Source organism: Sciurus vulgaris (genome assembly GCF_902686455.1).
Source record: "Sciurus vulgaris genome assembly, chromosome: 7".
Taxonomy (NCBI): domain Eukaryota; kingdom Metazoa; phylum Chordata; class Mammalia; order Rodentia; family Sciuridae; genus Sciurus; species Sciurus vulgaris.
The window spans coordinates 33,595,508-33,620,341 of NC_136467.1; the positions used below are offsets into that span (position 1 = coordinate 33,595,508).

General features: G+C 35.1%; 1 protein-coding gene across 3 annotated transcripts in view; it reads right to left on the minus strand.

Annotated features, from left to right (window-relative positions):
- Positions 1–1,877: 1,877 nt before the first annotated feature.
- The window catches only part of ENPP1 (ectonucleotide pyrophosphatase/phosphodiesterase 1), a 61,132-nt gene continuing 38,175 nt past the window's right edge, over positions 1,878–24,834 (minus strand). For 2 of the 3 annotated variants that reach the window (XM_079148182.1, XM_079148183.1), the window contains 18 exons: positions 24,654–24,773; positions 23,048–23,157; positions 21,706–21,771; positions 21,343–21,415; positions 19,094–19,202; positions 17,821–17,952; positions 16,351–16,382; positions 15,377–15,504; positions 14,330–14,399; positions 13,586–13,673; positions 12,365–12,534; positions 11,434–11,485; positions 9,618–9,772; positions 8,142–8,271; positions 6,956–7,036; positions 5,515–5,647; positions 3,833–3,995; positions 1,878–2,616 (listed from right to left, as the gene is read on the minus strand). In XM_079148182.1, coding sequence (XP_079004308.1) covers positions 2,446–2,616; positions 3,833–3,995; positions 5,515–5,647; positions 6,956–7,036; positions 8,142–8,271; positions 9,618–9,772; positions 11,434–11,485; positions 12,365–12,534; positions 13,586–13,673; positions 14,330–14,399; positions 15,377–15,504; positions 16,351–16,382; positions 17,821–17,952; positions 19,094–19,202; positions 21,343–21,415; positions 21,706–21,771; positions 23,048–23,157; positions 24,654–24,773 — 1,983 coding nt within the window. In that variant the 3' untranslated portion in view covers positions 1,878–2,445. Of the gene's footprint in view, positions 2,617–3,832; positions 3,996–5,514; positions 5,648–6,955; positions 7,037–8,141; positions 8,272–9,617; positions 9,773–11,433; positions 11,486–12,364; positions 12,535–13,585; positions 13,674–14,329; positions 14,400–15,376; positions 15,505–16,350; positions 16,383–17,820; positions 17,953–19,093; positions 19,203–21,342; positions 21,416–21,705; positions 21,772–23,047; positions 23,158–24,653; positions 24,774–24,834 lie in introns of those variants that run through there. The other variant, XM_079148184.1, reaches the window with a different exon arrangement.

Here is a 24,834-nt window from a genome sequence, read left to right on the forward strand (position 1 = left end):
TAAGGGCAGAAAAATCCTGGATACTATATATACAACAAACACGAGAAGACTCTGAATGGTGGAGAGAAGGTAAAAGACAGGATAGGGGCCTCAGGACCCAAGAAATAACAGTGGGATGTGTTCCCTGAGTTTTCTTTTAGCCCATATATCTCAGACTTGATGCTGAAGAAGTCAACAACCTGTAAACAAGAGCCAAGGGGAAAGAGATGTCCTAAAAGACACCTGCTCTCTTGCCGGGCAATGAACCAAAAAAAGGGGAAGCCTAGCAAGACACAAAACAAAAATCATTCTGCTCCAATGAAGCACCACAAAAAGAACTGTGGTCCCCGCCACATACCAGCAAGGGCTTAGTGGGGAGCCCAGACCCTTGACAGGCTGTAAAGAGGTACCTCAGCTCCCCTGTCAGGGTAGTGTCAGGGAAGGCTGAGCAGCGAATTGGGTATTTCAACATTACCTGGTGAAAATGGAGTCATTCTGGCCATTCCATTCCCAAAGTACACGAGGAGACCACATGGGAGCAGTAACAGGTGCCATGCACATCCCAGCCAAGAAGGCATCAACAGAGAGCTAATGCAGAGCCAAATTCCCACCTAATTTACCTCCTCTCGCTCCAAGTGTCAATGGAGGCTGAGTAGGGAACCTGGAATCCTAGTCATACCTGGTAATATGGAGGCAGTGCCCCCAATTTCCTGCTAGGATGCTGTCAGGAAAAAACCAAACCAAACCAAACAAAGACTAGCTGAAGCAGAAGGTTCCAAAGAGATCCACAGTTTTATAACAGAATACCTAAAATATGTAAGTTTCAATTAAAAACTATTCATCATACCAAGAAGCAGGAATTTTTTCTAAATGAAGAAAAAAAAGAGAACAGATTCAAACACTATAATGACAAAGATGTTGGAATGATCTGATGAGAATCTTACAGCAGCCAACGTAAAAATGCTCCAACAAGTAATTAGAACACCCTTGCGACAAATTAAAACATAGAAAGTCTTAGCCCAGAGATAAAAATCCTCAGTAAATAGAAGATATTAAACAAATCAAATGGAAATCTTAGAAATAAAAACTACAACAGCTGAAATGTAAAAATCAACACGTGGGCTCAAAAGCAGAGTTGGAGTGGAGGGAAAATCAATCAGGGAACTTTAAGACAGAACAATGTAAATAACTAAATCTGAACAATGGAGAGAAAACAGACTGAAAAAAATATACATTCAGAGCTTTAGGAAACTGTGAGACCAAGACAAAAACCAATGAAACTGTCTAAGTTGTTAAAGAAAAATTTCAGTTACAAATTATATTATCTAAAGGTCTTTGTGGTTGGTTCCTAGGCTATTGGAGAATTATCATATAAAGGACATATACAAATCTTTGGTATACTAATATTATACCTAAATTGGACCCAAGTAGCCTAATACAGTCTTTGAAGCTTCACAGGTTGAAAGAGCATTGCCAAGTAGTAGGAAAATCAAGTTCGTTTTGTCATTTGTCACATGAACAGAGAAGATATAAAGTGATCGGTGACATGTTCTTTTCAAATCTATGGAGCTTCAAAAGGAAGAGCTGAGCACAGAACAGTTCTGCAGCTGGTGGAGTCATTCTTGTGCACACAGAAAACATTCCTGCCATTTCTGAAAAATGTCACCTTCATACACTCACAAGTTCTCTGAGGTTTCACCCAGATAAAACCCAATTTTAACAGTCTCAAAGAACCACATTTAGAGCTATTTTCAACCTCTGTTAATTATCAGTGAACAGGATGAATTTTTTTTTGTACAAACATAGATTCAATTTTATAATAGGTAGATATACTAAAGTCACAGATATTAGAGCCATTAAACATGAAGAAATACAATCACAATTTTTAAAAACCTACAAGATTAATAATTTTGTCTTTGAGGAAGTATGCAGAAAAGGGAGAAATAGGACCTCAGAAATATTTTGACTTCCATTAATTTTTTTTTTTTTTTTTTTGGTTAAAACTAAAAACAAAGAAACTCCAGATTAAAAGGAATCCAGAGCCACTTTTAAATTCTTGCTAAGATACTAATGTAACACGGACCATGCCAATCCTATTAATTAGCCTAGTGTTTTCCAACACCATATTTATTACCAATAATATAATTCTAATATCTGGTGTCCAGACAATGTTCATAACTATTTCTCCCTTAAGAGAAATAGAAGAGCAGTTTTGGATGTGGTCTGTCTTTGAACTTGAACAATGCATACAATTCTTGCACATAAATTTGTGCAAGATACAATAGGAGCACTCTACTGCTGCTGTGCTGAGTCCACAAGTTTCCCTGAGATGTCTGAATCACAGAGGATTCTCAGTTCCAATTCTGCTCAACAGTTTCCAAAAAATGCAATAGCATGGACAGAGGACTGTATAAAATATAAGATTGTCTCGAAAAGATTTATGTTTTTTTTTTTAATAAAAAAATATCAGTCTTCTTGACTAAAGGTTGACAAATGTGTTTTCAACTTTAAAATGTCTGAAACTGGCTCTTTTCTTTCTTGATAGAAGCTGAGTCCAGCAATAAGTTCAACATCTGTGATCCGGGCTCTGTGCAACATGAACAACTCTTCAATCCATGAGGGTTCATGCTTCCCGTGCTAGGAGGATGGAAAACAAAGAAGGAAAATCACCAAACAATACTCACTTTACTTTTCCAATAAGCCCTCTCATCTCCCCAGCTGAATCAGTTATGACGTTGCAACACTCTGAAATGGCAGATGCCATAAGATATTAGATATAATCCCCACTTTTGAGTAGCTCATCTTCTAATATTTATATCTATCAAATATATATTTATATATAATATATATGTATATTTGTTTAATTAGATGTATCAAATTTGGGAAAAATAATGTATACCTGTAACACATGGCTACATATTGCATAGACATTGCAAGAAATATCATTAGTGTGCGGTCTCAGAGGATCGAATTTAACACTATGATGAATGGTTGGATAAAAGAGGTGATGGATAAATAAGTGAATGCAACACTCTCTCCTGCTGAGCTCACAGTTGGCCTCAAGATCCTTTTGCCAACAGAAATGTAGATATCCACCACCCAACCACCCACTGGGTCTGGTATGAAAGTCAAAAATTCTTGCCAACTCAGGTCTAGATTTACTTTGTGTATCTTCAGTGGAAAAAGAAAATCCTTAGGGGGTTGGGAGTGTGATTCAGCAGCACAGTGTGTGTTTAGTACACACAGGGTCCTGAGTTTGATCCCAAGCACCACAAAAAAGAAACCACCTCAAAATACAAAAACACCCCAGGAAATGTGGGAAGTACTGTTCATTATTAGCAAACACTTAACAATTGTTAACATTTTATGCAATCATAGTGTTTAAATCTTCAATTTAGAATTCTAAAACTCCAAGTATATAAAATAATATAAAACAATGGTTTCCAAACACTGGAATGACAACACAATAGGAAAGGAGATCTTCATGAGAATGTTATATGTAGATATTTATTTGAAATGTCTAACCACAATGTTAAGACTAATTTATAATAGTGCTGAAATCCAGTTTTTAAATCAGAAAAAATTTGTACTTCAAATAAACCTAGGGCTTACTGGTGAAGGCATGTGAAGTTTAAGTCCAATCTAATTTTTAGTGTCTTTAGCAGACAAGGTGAACTTCTCCAAAGCTATGTCATCTTAGAGGATCAAAGTTAACAGCAAGATGCAATTTCAAGTCCACATACATTCAATGGTTGCATTTTTTTCACAGTTATGCTGATGCAAGACACACACACAAACACAGACACATGTTTATATATTCAATGTGTGAAAGAGATTAATGAAGGCTACTTACCACACAGCTCTCACTGTTGTCAGGCCTGTGAGGCAAAATGAAAGCTAAGGTATCTAAGTTTTCACACTGCAAGGGATTCTGGGATATATCTTTACAACTGGTTAGCACAATGAAGAAGTGAGTTGGAATCAGAATTTCTTGATTACGGATGACTTTGCTGTTTCTGTAAAATATGCCAATAGTCACTTTCAGAAAGAACAATCTTCCTTTTAATGAGCATTTCAATAGAACATGTCCTAATACAGCATATCTAAAACCCAAATTCGACTGAATTATTAATAAGAAGTTAGGTAATCACAGTGCCTGAACATATTCTGTTGATTGAGACTAAGAATTAGAAGACCCAAATAATTACTATTACTTGAACTGAGACACTAAGGAAAAGAAAAATATTTTTGAACACCTACCACCAAGATTCTAAATCTATATTGACAGTTCTCAATAGGTCATGCAGTTATGAACAAATAAAAGACACAGAGATAACAGGGGAGGGATTTTTAAATCTTCAGTTCCTTAAGAGAGGATATGCTGTCATGAATCTTCCTTTGTTTTAACTAGATTTTCCTTCCTACCCTAAAACTTATATTTTTTTTAAAATTGCAGCCTATTGTTTAAGATGTCTCAAGCAATACCTCTAACTTATCATGATGCTCCTATTTCCATTTCTTTTTTTGCAGTGCTAGGGATTGATATTTCCTTTGGTTTTAAAATTCTGGGATGTTTTTTGTTTGTTTGTTTGTTCAGCATCATTCAGAGTTTAAGGTAGTGGGATGATTATTTTCAGATATGGTCTTACATGGAATCATAATATATAAAACAGATTAAAACACAGGGTTCTGGCTAAAGCTGTGAATGGGAAGCCATGAAGGTCTCTTCCTTTCTATACAACAAACTATGAGGCAGCTAAGTGGGACTTTTATGTATCAAAGAATATAGTAAAAAATATTGCAATTTTGCAGGTTGATATGATCCCAGATATGTGTAGGTAAACAGTAACCCCTAAGTCAGCCTGGGAGAATAGAAAAGCTCCCCCAAGAGGCTGAATCTCTGTGAAGTCTTCAGTCTTTGTCGTGTGTTCTCAAAAACAAAATTGCTTCCAAAAATCTTGTAATCATTGTTCTAAAAAAGTTAACTAGCTGGGGATCACTGGCAAAGCCATGGGGGTTTGACCTCCAGAAATGGGAAAAAAAAAGGACCAACCAGTTTCTGTGGTTTCCCCAAGGAGCTGCCCTATCGCTGTCCTCCAGTCAAGAGTTGTGACATTGACCCAGGGCCACCAGACTGGAGGCACTCTGGTTTTACACCCCTGCTTATTCCTGGACTCGGGGTGTCTGCAGCCACACTGTCCAGTTTTTCATCTTCTGCCTGGGAGTCTATTTGTTAAGGTAGTGTCTTAACACTTCACCACACAGAGATCTTAAATACTGAGTTCAGTATTTAAATTGAGCCTCGTAATTATTGATCTGAATCAAAAAGGGGGAAAATATCAGTTCTCATATCTAAAATATATTTCACTGAACACTGAGCAAAATATCAAATCAATCAGAGATTTTAAGAGCTTTTAGTATAGTCAGAAAAACCCTGAGAGGATGTGAATAGTAAGATGGGAAGGGTTCTGGCAACTCCACGAGACAGTAATCTCCACTGACAGCTATTTTTAAGGTAGTAAAATGTGTTCTTACTGCTTCAGAGTCTCTATGGAATCAAAATGTCCATCGAAATCAGAGTCGAACACAGGACCGCTGACGACGTTGATGCCATTCCTATCTTCAGCATACCTCCGCAGGAGGGTGTCGTGAAAGTAGCGCCATATGACTGAAACAAGGCAGGTGGTATAGTCTCATAATAGTATGTGATGTGTAAAATCAGTTCATGTCATGATTCAAAATTAATTATTTGCGATAATTGGAGGTAAAGTCAAGTTTGACTTAAATCTTAAATGTGAGGTCCAAAATCCTTTGTTTGGCTTTGGCCTTTGGATAGACTAATAGTCAAATGCTGAATTCAATTCTATTTCAGGCATCCCTGAATGTGTGCACTCTAATGAACCATAATGATTATATGTCATGGTTAAATATAACAACATTATAAACACCAAGTAAATTATTCAGATTTATTATAAATATACGAGTTTTCCCTTCGAAATACTCACAAATGTTACAGATCTAAATTACAGTAAAAATCTCCATATATGCTCTATATTTTAATGTTCTATGTATCAGTTTAAGTATGAATATATATTTACACCTGCAGAAGTTAAGTGTTACCATGGCTAGATGATGATCTAAAGTATATTTAACCCACTCCTGGGCCTATACCCAAAGAACTTAAAATCAGTATACTACAGTGATGCAGCCACATCGATGTTCATAGCTGCTCAATTCACAATAGCCAGATTGTGGAACCAACCTAGATGCCCTTCAATTGATGAATGGATAAAGAAAATGTGATACACACACACACACACACACACACACAATGGAATATTACTCAGCCATAAAGAAGAATAAAATTATGGCATTTGCAGGCAAATGGATGAAGTTGGAGAATATCATGCTAAGTGAGATAAGCCAATCCCAAAAAACCAAAGGACGAATGATCTCGCTGATAAGCGGATGATGATACATAATGGGGGGTGAGAGGGAGGCAAGAATGGATGGAAGGATGGAGGAAAAAGAAGGGTGGGAGGGGTGGGGGGAAGGAAAAATAACAGAATGAATCAAACATCATTATCCTATGTAAATGTATGATTACACAAATGGTATGACTCTACTTCATGTGCAACCAGAGAAACAAGTTGTACCCCATTTGTTTATAATAAAAAAAAATTTAAAAACCAATAACAATTACCAAGAACTCCCAAATAGTTACAGAGAGAGACTGAAAGTTAATATTAGTTGACTGTGTTATGTAGATAACTTCAGGAAGAACTTTATATACTTTTTTAAAATATAAAGCACAATAGACATTAAAATATATCATAATTCTAATATTTGCAGAATTTTTTTGAGTCCTAGAATTCTCAAAGTCAAATAAATCTTTAAGACTATATGAGTCAATACTCATTTAATTTAGGCCATAAATCCTGTTATATACAGACTCATATAATATAAAGCTTTTTACCTTGAAAACTCTGGTACATTGGCACTATATTGGTAGTTAACAAAGCTTCAGAATATATTTGACTTGACTCTTTATTTAATTCTATAAGGAAAAAAAAAAGACAACTTTTTCATTTTTCACAAATGACATTTGAAATTATAGTTTCTCATATGGGATAGCATTTTTTTAAAAATCAGCCAAGTATCATCTTAAAACTGTAAAACTTTCCCAGGTACCAAGTGAAGGGAAAAATGTAATGTATGTGGTCAAGTCCCTTAAAAACAAAACAAAACTAACAAAAAACAGAACAAAACAAGATTTTATAATTTTTCCCTTTTCAAGATGAATTTATCCAAAAAGCAAAAGCTTATTAGAAGGGCCTCAAATTAAACATACGCCTTAATTCAACTAAAGTGAATTGTGTTTACAATCTTCTTTCCTTAAACTTTTTCATTATCAAAGGGGAAAAAAAAAAAAGACTCTCTGGCTTCATAACAACACCTACTACCCATAAAAAACACCATGGGCGGTCTCATGGGCCGTCTGCCTCAACCTGCTGGACAAGGCCGCCTTGTGTGAGCTGGAGGCTTGGCTCTAGTCTCTGAAAGTCAACAGCCAAGTTCTGACTGCAGACACTCTGGGGACGGGACTGGGCTGAAAGTGTCTGGGCACCTGGAGTCTTCTGATTTTTGCCTTTTAAGGTTGTCTCTAAAACATCTTCTCATTGACATATAAATTTGGTACTTCGAAAGTTCATTCCCGGAGCTGGGGATATAGCTCCGGTGGTAGAGTGCTTGCCTTGCATGCACAAGGCCCTGGGTTCAATGTCCAGCACCAAAAATATAAATAAATAAATAAAGCCCATTCCCTAGGGGCTCTGCAGCAGTGAACAAGCAGGCCTACCAAAGGCTCCATCTTTACCTAATTCTTTGACAAACTGAACTTTCCTTTCAAACAATACAGTCGTATCTCTCCTTCTTAAGAACCCAAGGCCTTTTTACAAGGTCCACTGCCCCGTAACATATGAAAGATTTCTTATCACTCATTTATTTATTTTATTTATTTGCTAGGGATCAAACCCAGCACCTTGCACATGCTGGATAATTGCTCTACCACTAAGCTACATCCCCTCCCCCTCTTGTTAATGAACAAGAAGACAAAAGAAAGCAAGGGAAGGAAAAGGAAGGACAGGGAGGAAGATACTTACGTGGTGGGGCAAGGAACCCATAACTCAGTTTAGCATTGTTTTTATAAAAGGAACATTTGTGGACAGGACTCAGAGAAACCCGGAAGTCCTTGTAGAGACAGTTGGAAAAGTCTTTTGTGGAGAAACTGTCCTGAAGAACAAAAGGAAAAGAACCATCAGGTATCAGGCACAGGAAGAGAAGAAAATCGCTTTGCAAATAGTCAGAGGCGAGATGCAGCTAGCTGTCAGTTCCCGTCCTTCTCCACTTTCCATTTTTCTCCTGGTGTATTCATTGGTTTTTCTAACTGAAGTGCAAAGATTCTTTACACAGTTAAGGATACTGTCTGTCAGAGATGTGCAAATATCTTCCCAATTGCTCTGCTGGTTTTGTTTATCATGTTTTTATCTAAATGGTCTTTGAGATTAGAGTTGATCTTCCATATCCAACTATGGGAGATGGGAGGAGAGACAGCAAGGGAGAAACTTCAGGAACAGTGATGACTGAATTCACACAGACTCAATGGCAGCACAAAACTGAAAATTCAAACACATCAACAACCTCCATAATTACAGTACTAAACAACAATAGAGAGGATGGGGTCCCTATAAAACAGGGTGCATGTTGTATATTGTGAAGTTGTGCAGAAAAGTGATTAAAGGCAGTCTGAAAATGAGAAAAAATGAAGTTCAAGGTACTTTATATAAACACATAAATATGCATGTATAATATATATCATATGTACCCCAGTGCCCTTTTTACTTATTTACCTCAGAATTAGCAATACTTTTATTAAATCCAACAGCTCCTCTCAATAAAGCCCTCCCAAATCCCTTTTCTATCACTTAAGAGCATCCTAGAGCTGGCCAGTCACTCTTGGTCTCTGAAAGTCTGGTTGGTCTAGTTTAAAATTAATACCAGGTAAGATCTCCTCCCCTGTTCTCTTTCCAGGACTCTCCTATCACCATTCTCTTTCCACCAGATCTTGGGGGGGTGGAGCAAGGGGAAATGGTGCCCTCACTCCTTTCTACACCGGGCTCCTTTTGGTGTTGGTGGGGACAGGGAGAGGTGGCTGGCACCCTCCCCTCCAGATGGCATGTGTAGCGATGGGACTGAGCTTCCATGTCTTCCCATCAGTGAGGACCCCCTACCATGTGGGCACTTGTGCTCACGTGGCTCTGTATTTAGAAATGAATAATTATGACTAACTGGAAGATTGATGTCATGAAACTATAGGTCAGAATCATCAGCCAGCAAAACCAGGGGAAAAAGAGGCAAAGGAGAATTCTGTGCCGCACACACCTGCTCTAAATGTGTCTCAAAGTCACATGACTCGTTAGTGGCAGCACTAGAACTGAAAGTTTATGTGACTCCCTGTTCAGTATGCCCCTCATTTGGGAAAATATTATAGAGATTAACAGCAGGAAACTATGTTTTCAATGTTTTGCTTAATAATGTGAAACAACTGCACATAGTGAAAGAGGGGAGCAGATACTTGCATTTCTGTCGACGGTATACGACGTCCAGAGGGGCATGAGGAGGTCATGGCTGTATCCACTCACAAACTGGCGCTGATAAAGAAGACAGACATTGTTTTTCTTCTGAAGAACTCTGGGTCTTCCGTATGGTAAAGTGCTAAGGTTGATATTCTCCTCTGGGGTCATAGAAGGAAAATGAGATCACCGTTTAAATGTAATTAGTGTGTATTATATGATGATATATAATGATACACTTATCTAACCCTTTCCTCTACTTAAGCATGTTAAAAATTATTTTAAATTGTAAAACAACAACTAGTTACAAAGAGAAGAACCATAAACATTTAAAAAATATGGTCCACTGCTACTTTTGCCTGTAAAGATACTGAAAGATCAATGTGTTATCAGAGTATCACTAGAGGATGCTACATGAAAGTACCAGGCATTCCAGTTAATTAGGACTTATAGTACCAAAAATGTCTTCATTATTTTAATTACTTACTCTTCGAGACATACTGTAGAAAAGCATACACAGAGACTTGGAAAACAAAGGTTCAAACTAAAATTATGAGTCTAAACCCAAAGGAACAATAACAATACAGACACTGTTTATTGCCCTTTTCTAAGTGTCAAGGGCTCTGTAGAATTTTTTTACATCATCTAGTTAATTCTCACATCTCTCTGTGAATTAACATTATATACTTATTTTACAGATGAGGAAACAACTTATAGGAAATAAATACTTTTACTATAGACATACAGTTCCTAAATTCACATTCAAATTCAGATCTGCCTAATGCTCAAAGTGTCATCTTTTACAGCAATAGCATCTGGGGGATAAAAAGGTGTCTCTAATTCTGTTATGGTTTAGATATGAATTGTCCCCAAAAGTTCATGTATAAGACAATGCAAGGAAGTTTAGAGGTGAAATGATTGGGTATGACAGTCCTAACATAATCAGTGCACTGATCCTCTAACAGAAATTAACTGGGGGGTAATTGTAGGCAGGCAGGGTGTGGCTGGAGGAGGCAAGTCAATGGGGGTGCCTTTGGGGTACATATTTTGTTCTTGGTGAGCAGAGCGTGCTCTCTCTCTCTCTCTCTTTCTCTCTCTCTTTCTCTGATTCCTGGTGCCAAGTTCCCAGCTGTTTTCCTTTGCCATGCATTTCCATCATGTGTTCTGCCTCACCTCAGGACCCTGAGGAACAGAGCCAGCATTCTATGGACTAAGACCTCTCAAACGGTGAATTCCAATTATACAGTAGTGATTTCATATAGACAAGCTCAAGTCAGGATGAATGCAGAATTTACCTCTTTATTCCAGCAGGGGGGAAAAAAAATGAGCCCAGTAACTTAAGGATCTGACTGTACACATCCAAATCACAACTGAAAAATGTTAACAACTGCATACATATTCTTGATTTTCATTCAAAAGTTATAAGGAGATAACCTTAGGTTAATCAGTCAATTTATAATATTTTAGAATTAAGAACCATGTGAGACAGAAACTTAATAGGTATTTTAAATGAAAATCTGGGGCTCTACTCTAAACCTAGAAAAAATCCTCAAAATGCCTCCATAATGTTCATAAAGAGAGACTCAGCCTCCACAAAATATGTTACACACCATTTCCACTGTAAAATATCCCTTCTTTCCTTAAGACTAACAGTTTGGACTGTAAGGCAGAGAAATCACAATTTTCATCAAGTGGTTTTCCATTATTACCTTTATTGTATTGGTTATTCCTAAATAATACCCATAAACCAATCATCTGTGGTTCACACTATTGATAAAAAAACTTGCTTGCATACTCCAGGCCTGAGAGTAATGTACCTTACCTTCTGCCACAGTCAGATTAAACTGTATCTGGAAATCCACAATTGGCAGAATCTAAAAAAGTCAATAAAACGCTTTTTAAGGATTGAGAGACATATTTTAATTTTGTAAGCATACAACTTCTATAGTTTAATTAACACAAAACAAAGATAAAATGAACACAGTATTGTATGCGTGAAAAGTTTTCTTTGATGAGGAGGATAAAGGAAGAGGAATAACAGATGCAGTAAGACAAAACTGTCAGCACAACACTAGTGATTGACAATCACAATATAAAATCTGCTTTATAATTATAGTCTCTTGCCCCACAGTCTTTCTTCAAGCCAAAATCAAGTGTAACAAAATGGAAAACAGAAGAGAAACGACTCCTCCAACTGCTACTTTTATACATGTGATCAGTTTGGCTAATAACGGTCAGGTATTTTTACCTTCTTAAAATAACTATGAAGATGGTTGATTGACAGTAATTATTAAGATAGTTACAGCTTCTATGAAGATAGGAGTAAAAAAAGAGCAGTATCATGTACTTGTTTTGTACCCAAAATGTCACTTTTTCCCTAAATTTGTAATTAGTTGGGCTGTTTCTTAGAGAAGGAACATTGGGATGAGTTTACTTTGTACTTAAAACATCACAGCAAGGACAACAGCCCCGATTCCAGGATTTAGGATGCTTGAGGGCTCTTCTAGAACTCTCCCCACCTGCCCTCAAGTCACCGCAGCTCCAGGGGAGAAAAACAGAGCAGAAAATGCAAAGTAGGAAGAGGGAAATTAAATCATAAATGGGTCTTTATGTGCCCCTAGATTTAAAACTAAATTAATGTTTACCTCCCACTCATAAATTAAATTGCACTGCTGAAGATTTCTATAACACATGCTGTGCAGAGGGTTTCAAGAGACCTTACATAGTGGGCTGAGCTTCTCAGCAATACCTACCGAGGGGTCGCAGGAGCAGCCAAGGTTATCTCTGGGAGTTCCGGTGAACGGGCACTGTCCCAGGGGGTGCACTTCTTTGGGATGCTTTGGGGTGTAAACAGGATTCTTCAGAAGATGGTTAAGACTTCCATGAGTTCCATTATTAGGAGCTGGGGTCAACCTCAGTAAATCTACATGATTCCAAGAATGGCAAAAAATTACTTAGAAATTTCAAAAGCAAAGAGTGGACTTATATTATGATTTTTAAAAAATCATACATGTATGTATAGAGTTAGATATAAATGAGTCCTTTACTCTTTAACTAAAACTATAAAATTCTCTTGCCTTTTAGACTATTTATGACTATTGTTATTTTTAGTAGAATTACTGATACCTGTGCTCTACTTTGCTGTAAAAATTTCTGAATATTAGAGTATGTAATAACTATAGTTACTATCTGTTGAATGCATATTATATGCCAACAGTGGTGCTAATATATTTTTTCCATTTAATCTTCAAAACAAATAAATAAAATTACATAGATAAATAATCAATGGCCTAAAGGTCTAAAGGCTATTAATTTAGTAGACCAAGGATTCAAACCCCAGTTTTTCCCAAGTCTAAGACTCATGATTTTAATAATAATAATAGTGAACACTTATAAAACACTAATTACATGTCAGGCACTGCCTTAAGTGTTTAGGATATAATTATCTCATTTAAAGTTTACAGGCTTCCACTGAAAGAATTATCCTCAAGACAGTTTAAGGTTTTGTAAATGTTCAGTGTCATTATCAGAATTGTGAAATTATATTTAAAATCCAACAATCCACCATAAAAGTACTAATTCAGAAGCCACAGACTGAAAAAAGGATATACCTAATGCATCGTCCCTTATGTATATACCCTCCACATTGCCATCCACTCAACTATTACTGGTACCACAGATCCCCCTGTCTTGTCCAACTTTCTGCCCCACGCTCTCCTCCCTGGCTTCCACCCTTACTCTAACTCCAAAGTCATGTAATGAAACCCAGGACCTAGCAATGTGCAACCCAGTGTGCAGCCTGGTGGAAAAACTCATTTGATCTGCATTTCTGGATCAGGAAGAAGAAATAGAAAATGGAAGTGTCTGCCTTTCTCCCCCTCATCCTTACACAGGGGCCCGCCATGGGACCTACTTTTGATAATCCTACTCCGGCTCTGTTTCCAGGAGGGTGGAAGCTGCCTGTTCACACTTACCACACATTAAGTTATAGACTTCAATATTTTCAAAGGTGTCGACCTCAATGCCATGCTTGAATCCAGGTCCGTAGCCAACAAAGAGCGCCTGGATTGGCCAGAAAAGTCAGTTTATCAGTACAGTTTAGTTATGTGTATAGTTGGTCAAAACTTCATACAATGTTATTCATATTGTACATGTATAAACTGGTTACTTTAACACATGGAGAAAAATAGCATGCCCAAGGGACTTGGTGGGATATTGTTTTAGTCCTTGTTGCATAGATAATCTAAGGATACCCAGACTACTTCTCTTAGTTTTACCATAATCCTTGACTTGACAGTCAACATAGAATGGATGATGAAATCTATTTTCATCTATGAAACAGGATATAAACCTCTCCCTGCCTACCTCACAGAGTGCTGCAGGGATTAAATTAGATAATTACTGTAACTGTATTTTGAATTTAAAAGTGCTAGGTAAATATAAGATATTATTTTCTTTCCAAACATAAGTGTGACACTTTTTTCATCTATTAAATCACTGACTTTCTTTTACTGTGGGGCAATATATTTCATGAAGCACAAACATATGCAAAATAATTATCAGAAATTTAGCAGGAGATATAAGTCATATGTCCATGAGACAATAATATAAAATATCAACAAAATTCTTGAAGATCCAAAGATCTTTAGTCTCAAGCTTTATTATCCATTTTTCTTCAGATTCAATGCTATTTTTTAAAGTATAAAAGGTCCACTCACTTGCATATTTGAAAATACATTGTCAGAGCCATGAAATCCATTTCCACAATATTTCCTTTCTGAGGGATTCCTAATTTTGACAGATATGAATTAATAATGTAAAGCCTGTTCATAGAATATAACTGAAAGTCATGACATTATTTTCATTAATTAAAAAAAGAAACTATTATGTTAAACTAACATAAAGTAAACACAACCACTTGGCTTCGAAATGTCTGGTTATTCTCGTTTATACTATATTACTGAGAGTTGATTTGTCCATGAAATAAAAGACAGATGTGAACAACCATTAGCATCAAGACAGAAGTGTTTTGGATTTCTTAAGTTAGATCATTTGTAAAAACGCAATGACAAAGAAATGTTTAGAATACGGCATTTAGAGACACTAAATGTTAATTTTCCTATAAGGGTAAGGATCATCCCTCTTTTATCTTCTTCTAAATAATAAAAACATAGTTCTCTAGTAAGAGTAGAGATGGTGTCATTCTGTTGGGTGGATTCTGGTTTTATTTGATAGGGTATTTATCATGACTGATTTCTTGCAGTCATCAAAACAGTGAGCAAGTTTTGAGATATTAACAATATTAACCCCCCAAATAATGAAGTGCTTTTACTGTTTGTTGAACTTTGAAGTACTGTTAGACATAACTGCAATCTGTAGAAGAGATGTCATGTCAAGTGATAATATGTGAATACAGATCACAATAATAATCAGTATGGACGGGGGAGGCCAGGGCAACAGTTCCTCTCTCCTCAGGAACTTGTGACCATGTCTGGAGACATTTTTGGCTATCAGAACTGCAGAATGGTGCTACTTTCATCTGGCAGGTAGAAGTCAGGGGTCCTGTCTAATATTTCACAATGCACAGGAGAGCTCCCCACAGTAGAGAATTATCCAACTCAAAATATAATAAGCCAAGGTTGAAAAATCTGTTTGAAGGGAATCATATTTATATAGTATTCACATAGCAGCATTGTTAGAAAGTGCCCAATGGTTACCTTGAATTATTAAGAGATCAGGCTACATGGGAAACTGTTAGAACTTACAATGCAAGTTGCCACTGAGGGTCCATATAGAACGTCAAGGGTTCAATTCTGTCATTTTTGGCAAAGTGAAAACGCTTAGGTAAGAATTGTTTCAGGTAAGGTTTGAAGTGCTGGTTTGGTTCCCGGCACTGAAATTGCAGAAAGCAAAGGAAAATTTATTATTTCCATATTATCCAAAGTACATATTTTTCTTGAAATTCCTTCCTAACTTCATATGAATTTTTCTCCCAAGTGTTTTACCCATCTGCCTAAAAAAACCACAGAGAGAAAAATAATAGTTCTTACTATTTGTATAATTTACAAGGTGAATATTCTAAGCTAGTTAAACCTTTTATAGGATAGCATACTTATTACTGCATAAAAGCCTCAGGGCTCTTGGACTATGTCAATAGCTTATACTGGAGTTACAACTAATGACCCTAATTTCAAACACCTTGCTAACTAATTGTAAGAATTTTCTTCAAGATATAAAATGGAGCAAGTACAAAATGTAGTATAAATAAGTTAGCATCAGGACAAAAACTTATTTTAAAAAATGAGCATTAAAAAGAAGATGGGGAATGGGGTTATATTCAATGGTACACGGCCCTGGATTCAATTCATAGCACCACAGAAACAAACAAATAAACAAACAAAAACTACAACAACAAAAACAAAAAAACCTGAAATGAAGTATACCATAATGCTAACAGTGTTCATGGTGGTACAGCAATAGGTGTTACTTTCTGGTTTTTTTTTTTTTTCTTCTTCAATTATTTCTGGTACCTTCATATGAAGTTTACAATGCAAATAAATAAATTTTAAAAACTTTCAAACATAAGAGTATTGAGACACATTCTTACATCTAAGCTTCTACATTCTGGCCCATACCCCCAAAAATTCTAATCCCATAATCCCAAAAACAGACGCAGAAACTTTTCTCTAAATAGTACACAAAATTAACAATGACTATAAAATGGAATAAATGTACTTACAGAAAGATTTCTGGCAATGCCTTCGTAATTAACTGAAGGGGAGAGAAGCAAAATAATTAACAGTTGATGATATGCTACAATTACAAGTAAAAAATAATCCAAAAATGTAGTGTCAGGTTCAAATACTATATGCTGCTTTTGCTTTAATTTGGGAAATTTGGGGATCTACCTGAAATAAGGGTGTGGCTAAAGCTAATTCCCAAAACAACCTCTGGGGACTGCTATTGCCTGAATGGTTTTTATAACAATCATATGCAGTTGTCTTCAGTATCTGAGGTCAATAGTTCCAGGAGATCCCCATGGCCACCAAAATCTTCAGTGAGATGCTCAAGTCTCTACAGCAAATTGGTGTAGCATTTGCACATGACCTACACACAACCCCTCACAGATTTAAAATCATTTCTAGATTACTTGTCATACCTAAAATAATTAAATGCTATCTAAATAGTTGTTATACTATATTGTTAGAAAGTAATTACAAAAAAATCTGTACATGCTCAGTACAAACACATTTTTTTTCGCAAATATTTTCAATCCACAGTTAGTCAAATCCACTGATGTGGAATGCTCAGGTATGAAAGGCTGATTGCACGACATTTCTAAATTAAAAAAAAAAAACTAATTAAAACTTCTCATTGTGCACATGGAACCTGTGCATTGTGTCACTGAGTTAATATATTTGCACAATCGTTTTCCTGTAGTGAAATCTATTTTTCCTCATTAAAATTCAAGAGTATCCATTGAAAACTATCTACTTGTAGAGCCCAAATCTAAGCCGATTCTAATAACTTGGAAAAGCTCTTTTCTCTTTCCATTTCAAGATTAATTAGATAAAAAATAAAATTTGCCATACATATCCAAAAGTTATCAAGGATGGTGTTCAAGAAGCAGAAATAGTTACAAAATAGGCTTGACTTACAAAAGAAAAAACATCTTAATTTCTTGGTATTTTGTATTTCACATATAGTCAAGTGAGAATGTGAAATTCCTTTTCCTTCCCTGTTTTAAAGACCCACTGCCTTTTAAAATGGCTTAAGTCATTTCTAAGAACTGGAACCAATTGCTTATAGAATTAATCCTCTCTGCCAGTATTCCTCCTCATAATAGCACATTACACTAAAATGATGTAAGTTATTTTAATGAGGTGTCATTAAGTATCTAAATTCCAACAAATGCAGTTGAATTTTTCCCTTAAGCCTTTTTCTAATTACAGTCTTGAACCTAGTACAACTAACACACACACAATATGAAATGTATTAAGAATCTCAAATAATATGCTTAGCCTATGAATATTAAGTAGGTCAGTTTTGAATCTGTGTCCTCACATCTAGTCCTATAAAATTTCTGTGAGTAGAAAAGAACTGTTTTGCAGATTTAATCATGAAGCTAACTGATTTCCTTCAGTTTAGAGCTACAGTGATTTAGAGTAATATATGACCATATTCAAAGTTATCCTAGAGATAAACTTACAAGAATAGTATTTATCTGGGACATCAGAGGGTCTCAATCGAGGAGCGGGTCCATAGACAACCTTAATATTTTTAACATCCCCCAAATATTTATTCAGATATATATACTTCTTACAGCTGCCTTGTTCCATGCCTAGGAGAAAGAAATATACCATCAAATATATTCTAACTTTAATAATGAATTTAAATTAACAAAAGAAATTAATAGTGAATTTAAATTAATGAAAGAAAATTTTCTTTTACTTCCAGAATTGAATTTCATTTGAGTTTGATACTCCTATCAGTTAAACACCTGACAGGTTAAGAATACAGAATTCCAGCAATATCATCCACCTCACTTTTTTCAAAATATTTTCCCTTTCCTTCATCCCAAACTAGTTCAGTGTTTCTCATTTATGTATTTCCAATATTATTAAGTGAGTAAAGAGGAATGTCTTATCACAGTTTTAGACAGTTATTTGCCCAAAAACATTTAGTATTTTAACTGAGAACATGTGTCTTAGTCACACTGCAGGACTGGAGTTTCTTTAGCATAGAACTTCTTGGAACTGTTTCTAAATACAACTTTCTATGATTATTTCTTAAGAAAACAAGAAAAACAGAAAATAATCTACTTTTTACTTTCTTGTGTACACACCACTTTTTTTTTTTTTTTTTCAGTTCTACAGATTGAACCCAATGGCACTGAGCTATATACCCTTATATCTTTTTATTTTTTATCTTAAGACAGGATCTCCCTAAGTTGCCCAGGATGGCCTGAAACTTGATCCTTCTGCCTCAGCCTCCCGAGAAGCTGGGATTACAGGTATGGATCCGTATATAACTTATTTAGCCACAAAAACTGCACACAAATATGTCAAAAATATCACATTATGTGAAATTAGATCATCAAAATACATACTGCCTCTAAAGTCAGACTTCATGCTAAAGAAAACTAAATATGTACATAGGAATGTGCTCCAATTAAATCTAAAATTATAAAGTTAACATAGTTAAATGACAATAAAATTTTTTTTCCAACTCTTCAAATAGCCTGGTGTAGGATTTTCCAAAATCAGAAGCCAAGTGCATTTTGGCTTATAGGAGCACAGAGGCTCTTAAATTTCTGTGAATTCTGTGTCTATTATATTAATAATTTTTTTCTTAAAGACTTTTCATAAGAAAGGACATTTTGATCTATAACATTCATAGGAAATCATGAAACAAAAGTCAATCGAATAAACTTTTATCTATACCATTTAACCTGAAGAGAAAATGATACAAATTCAGATTACCATGATCTGAAATAAGGATGAGGTTCAAGCATTTATGCAAGTTCAGCCCTTTCAGACCATCCATCAGCATGCCAACCATGTTGTCAACCCTCTGCAAGGCTTTGATGACCTAAGGATGGGAAGCAATCTCATATGAGCATTCCATACTAATGATTATTTCTATATACATCTATCTCCATTTGAAAAAAAAAAAAACAAGAAAAGGAAAAGAACAATGGATATAACTATGACAAACTAGTTCATGTTAGACTAGGACAGGTCAAGATCAAAGAAGTAAAGAACAGTAAATAACTGCTAATCATTGACACTGGGAAGGCCCCCATTCTACATTTGCTCTATCACAAGTTTGGGAATGAAATTAGCTCTTCTCACTGATTTTCCCTCCTGGGGATTCAAAAGCTACTTAGACTAGACTCAATTTGAGCCAAACTAATACTAGCTCAAGTTTAGTGTTTGGCCAGAAAACACTGTGTTCTTAATTATTATTTCATTTTTTAATGATTTCTTCTTGTACTTTCTGATCATTTAAATGGTCACTGTTGAAGTACAAGGTTTTCTAATTTTCAAAAGAGTTAAAATTATTCATTAAATGCTTCTTACAGTCCTACACATTTAAATTTTTTAACTTGGAATTTACAGGTTAAAAATTACTTATTTCCATACAAACTGCATACATACTACATATGAATATTTCAAGGACACAGAATGGCAAAGGGTCTTGGCAAATTGCTTTCTGGCATTTTTCTTTTCCTCTCTCTTTGTAAAAGCAACTGAGGAAAGTTCTTGTGCTGGTTTGTGTGTTTTCTGTAATATATCAAATTAGTTTAATCTTCATTTACAGTCAGTATATTTCACTTTAATATGAGACAAATTGTTCAAAGTCTGTCACTACTTTCAAAGATATCCAGGGGCTGGAGTTGTAGCTCAGTGGTAGAGCTCTTGCTTATATTATATGTGTGTGTGTGTGTGTGTGTGTGTGTGTGTGAGTATATTTATTATATATATGTATATAATATAATCATATATTATATAGTATATATATTATATATAGTATATATGTAGTATATATATATTATATATATATATATATATATATAAAATCCAAACAACATGAACTGGAATTTTTAAATATTAAGATAAAGTAGATTTGGAGATGCCAGTAATATTAAGAGTTTAACAGAGTCAACAAATTAATAAATAAGATTTGAAGAGCAACAAGCTCAACCTTGAATGAAGATGCTTCAGAAAAGCTGGTTCTGTGCAAAATTATTAGTGAATCAGAAAGAGCAGCACAACTTACATAACTGGACAAACAAACAATTACAAAATGAGTCAGAATATTTTATAGCCAAAGGACCTACAAACAGGTCTCAAGCCAGTGATCGCAGCAAAGGAGTAAAAAAATCACACTAGCAACCTGGTTAGTTGTTCAAATTGTAGAAAGAATTACAAGAAATAATTCCCTTAGACCAAATATGACATGGCCACATAGTTGGGCACTTGTCTTCTTTACCCCACCTCTAGAAAAACATTTCTGTTGAACTACAGGACACACTCAAAGAAGGGCACAGTGGGATTACTACCTATGTGGGGCTGCTGGGGATGGAATCTGACGCAGCAGATACAAAGGGCAGAAAGAGACCTAGATGATTATGTGAATAACTCTATACATTTGATAAACTCTTCCCATCCTTCAGTGATCAAGCTCTGTTTTAAGCATGATGGTCTCAGCAGCTAGGAACATAGTTCCTAAGGAGAGGAGTTCAGAGGAGGCTTCTACTTTTTAACCTGTCACCCTATATTTGCATGAAAATTTGGAATTTTACCTGCTTAGAAAATTAAAAATACAGACACTATTCCTTAAGTACATGTATGCCTGCATGTGTGATTTATCAAAATGCATAAATGCATTCTACTGTCATGTATAACTAATTACAACAAATAAAAAATTTTTAAAAAGTACTTAGCTTTTAGGCCAAGAAAAGAAGATAAAGGCTTTGGAATAAAAAATACAGAATTTAATTCATAACTTTAATTTTGCACTAAAGAAAATATAAGCAAAAATATTTTCCCAACTCTTATTTGGTTGAAAGTGCATTCTTTGGTTTAGTAAAACTGTGAATAATGCTCACTACTCACTTTTTTCAGAAATCATAGGGTCTTATTGGAATGGTCTAGAAGTCTGTTTCAAAGGTTTGGTTAAAAGAGACTAGGTTTAATTGTGTAATCACTGATAAAAATGTACTTACTTCACTGCTGACTGGTCCATATGAATGACCTGAAGAATCTGGTTCTTCTAAATACAGAGTGTAAAAGTGTGGTCTAAATCAAACAGTATCAAAATGTAATATTTTATGAACACATTGAAAAACAGAATGGAAAGAATATTTCAACAACTGATAGTGATTAAAAATTCTACAACACTGAGGTAACATTTCTAAACTTACAGAGGGATAATATATGGATTTGGAATTCTTAAAAATGTAACCATAATAGTTCATTAAAGAGTTAATTGGATCTAAAACATCAGAAGCAATAGCCAGGTTTTACTGTCATATGTAACTTCTATTATACAAAGTAGTTTTTATAATAGAAATTAACTGTCTACATACCTTTCATCTCTAGGAAGTTGTAGCCACTGAAGAACAGCTAAAATTCTTTCTTCAAATGGTACTGAACTAAAATTAAGAAAGAACACAATGAAACAAATCTGTGAGAACTGTGTGGATTTAAAATATAAGTATTTTTCTTATTGAAAATCACATTAAGGAATACAAAACAAGCTAAAGCATTTATTGTGTTTGAAGTTATATGAAACTTTTATCTGAAAACTTCAATTTGTTTTTCCAATGAAGGAATAAAATTTAACTTTTTATATAAATACAAGTGGTAAGTGGGTTTACAAATGGGCTTCTTCTACTTTATTGGAGGGTATTATTCATGTACCTGGAAGGAGGCATTGCTTACTGCATGTATATCCATGTGTTAACACAGTCTACAAAGGAGGCCGCAGGCAGAGCTCATCCATAGATGACTCTCAGTACCATGTGGATGAAAACATCTGATGAGCAAATAACAATTCTCCAGGCAACATTTCTTCAGAATTAATTATGCAATCCCGTGGGCATAGGGATTGTTTATGCAACTCCATCAGGGTGCTTGCCCAAACCAGAGAATAGAGCTTGAGACGCCAGAGACCATGAATTCCCCATGCTAACACAGTGCCTAGCACATCAAATCTCACTTGCTATCTCAATTTCATTTATGGGATGAAAACACTGGCAAATGACAAAGTGCAGGAAAGACAACACACTTTATCCTGGTGAACCATGAAGAATATGCAGCAAGATTACCAAAGAAACTGCTATGCCATTTATAACTTGGGATTTATGATCTTTTCCTGTTTGCCCTATTCTCCCCACAATATACTGAATTGATTTTTCAATAGAAAAATTCAAAAGCATAAAATAAATAAAATTATTTTGGTAGTCTTGTTAAAATCACCCAGAGAATCTTCCGTAATTTTTTTTTTTTTTTTTTTTGGCCGTTTCTCAACACATGGTGGATTTTGAATATCACAAGGAAGTTGTTTGAATCAGATTCTTATACTGGAAAGCCTATTTATTAAAGTAATTTAGAAAGGGAAATCCAGAGATATCATTAATATTTTCTTTTAAACAGTTTTGAACACCAGGGAGTCATTCCTACCTATGTACTCTTTAATGCATTTGCCTTTTCTATTTCCCAGTTCTTTTGCTTGCTAGGGTTAAAATGTGTAGTGCCTCTAAGCTTCAGGTCTATACTTTTACCATAACCTCATTTTTTATTCCTGCCCAAAGATTTGAACATACCCTTCAAATGCTAGAGCTTAGGACTCTATAAAAAAAGAGAGGATGAGAAAAAAATAAGCTGTTTTGTCTTGCAAGGTCCTAGAAAGAGTTCATTAACACATACCCATTATATACTTTGTAGATGTCTGGGAGAATTCCCTTAATTTCCACATCTGATCCTGGCCAAAAGAATGTGCCAGACCTGAGGCCTTGATACTTAGCTGTGAGCCAAATCTGGGGAAGAAAAGGAAGGAAAGTTAGAAAATCATGTGAATATTTATCTCTCAGGAAGGAGAGTGTATTCATGCAACACTAAAGTATTCTCGAGAGCTATTTTGTTTTTAAGGTCAGTAAGCTCTAGCAATTAGATTATAATAATCACATAATATGACTCATAAACAGCAGCAAATAGAAATTTAAACAGATTTAAAAAGATGAACATAAGTCAGCTGGCAATTCCTCTAACTTTTAGAGGTATATCCCTAATTAATAGGTTTCTCCTGAAAGAAGAAAAATTCATAAATACATCTGTCTTTAACTTGACATTTTTGCTTATGTAACCAATATTTATTAGTACTTATTACTGCCAATCACAGATCTGAATAGTATTCCTATAAGCATCCTACATTATTAATTTAAGTAATCCTCACAATAATCCTTGAGATAGTTAATGCTATTATCTACAGTGTAGACGGAGAACACCAAGGCACATGAAGAATGACTTGCCCAAAGTCACACAGCTTTAAACATCAGAGCTAAAATTTGAATTCATGACCTACAAAATTAAATCTCTCTTTCTCCTTCTAAGAGGAACATCAATATTATCCAGAGAGGCCCTTTATCATTATTATGGCAATTCTTGGGGAGCGGGTACTGGGGATTGAACTCAGGGGCACTAGACCACTGAGAGACATCACCAGCCCTATTTTTTATTTTATTTAGAGATAGGGTCTCACAGAGTTGCTTTTGCTGAATCTGGTTTTGAACTCATGATCCTTCTGCTTCAGCCTCCATAGCTTCTGGGATTATAGACATGTGCCACCAGTGCCTGGCTATTATGGAAATCTTTAAAAACTAAAAAGAAGAACACATCTAAAGTACATCAGAAAGAACTTGCCAAGTTATTATACAAGCAAATGAAGCCAGAGCTTATCTGTCTCAAAAAAACAAAATAGCTTTGTGCAGATCAAAAATATTATCCCATAATAATTGCATGTTTATGAAGTATAGTGTTGTATTTCAATAAATGTACACAATATGCACTGATTGTCAGAGTGAGTAATGTTTCCATCTCCTTACCATTATTATTGTGTGTTAATTAAAAACTGTTTTTTAAATGTTTAAAGAGATGGAAATATTAACTACCCTAATTTGATTACTACATATTATATATATGTATCAAATTAGCACACTGTATCCCATATGTATGTACAACTAAAATAATAATTTTAAAAAACTGTTCCAGACCACTGCTAGATGATACTATTACAAGAAAAGTAGAAAAGAAAAATGGATCAGCACAATTCAAATCCATCTATAAATAAGTCTCTCAATTTGTGCAATCATATTAGTTGCATTTAGTATTACCAAGATTCATCTCCATTTATGAAAAGATGACCACAGACATAATAAATGAAATAGGGTATTAAAAACTCCAAGGAATGTGGTTGTTTTACTCTGATTGAAATAAATGAGAATAATAAACTATTTTAGCAACTAAAAGAACTCACTGGCTCTCCTTTGTACCACTCAGGATTAAACTTCTCTTTACTTTTAAGTGAAAAAGAAGCATTCATCTTGGGATCATACATTTTATTGTCAATTATGCCATGGGATTCTGGATAAAGTCCCTACAAAATATAAAACACAGATTCAGTCACACATTGCAAACCAAGTTATTTTTTATCCAAA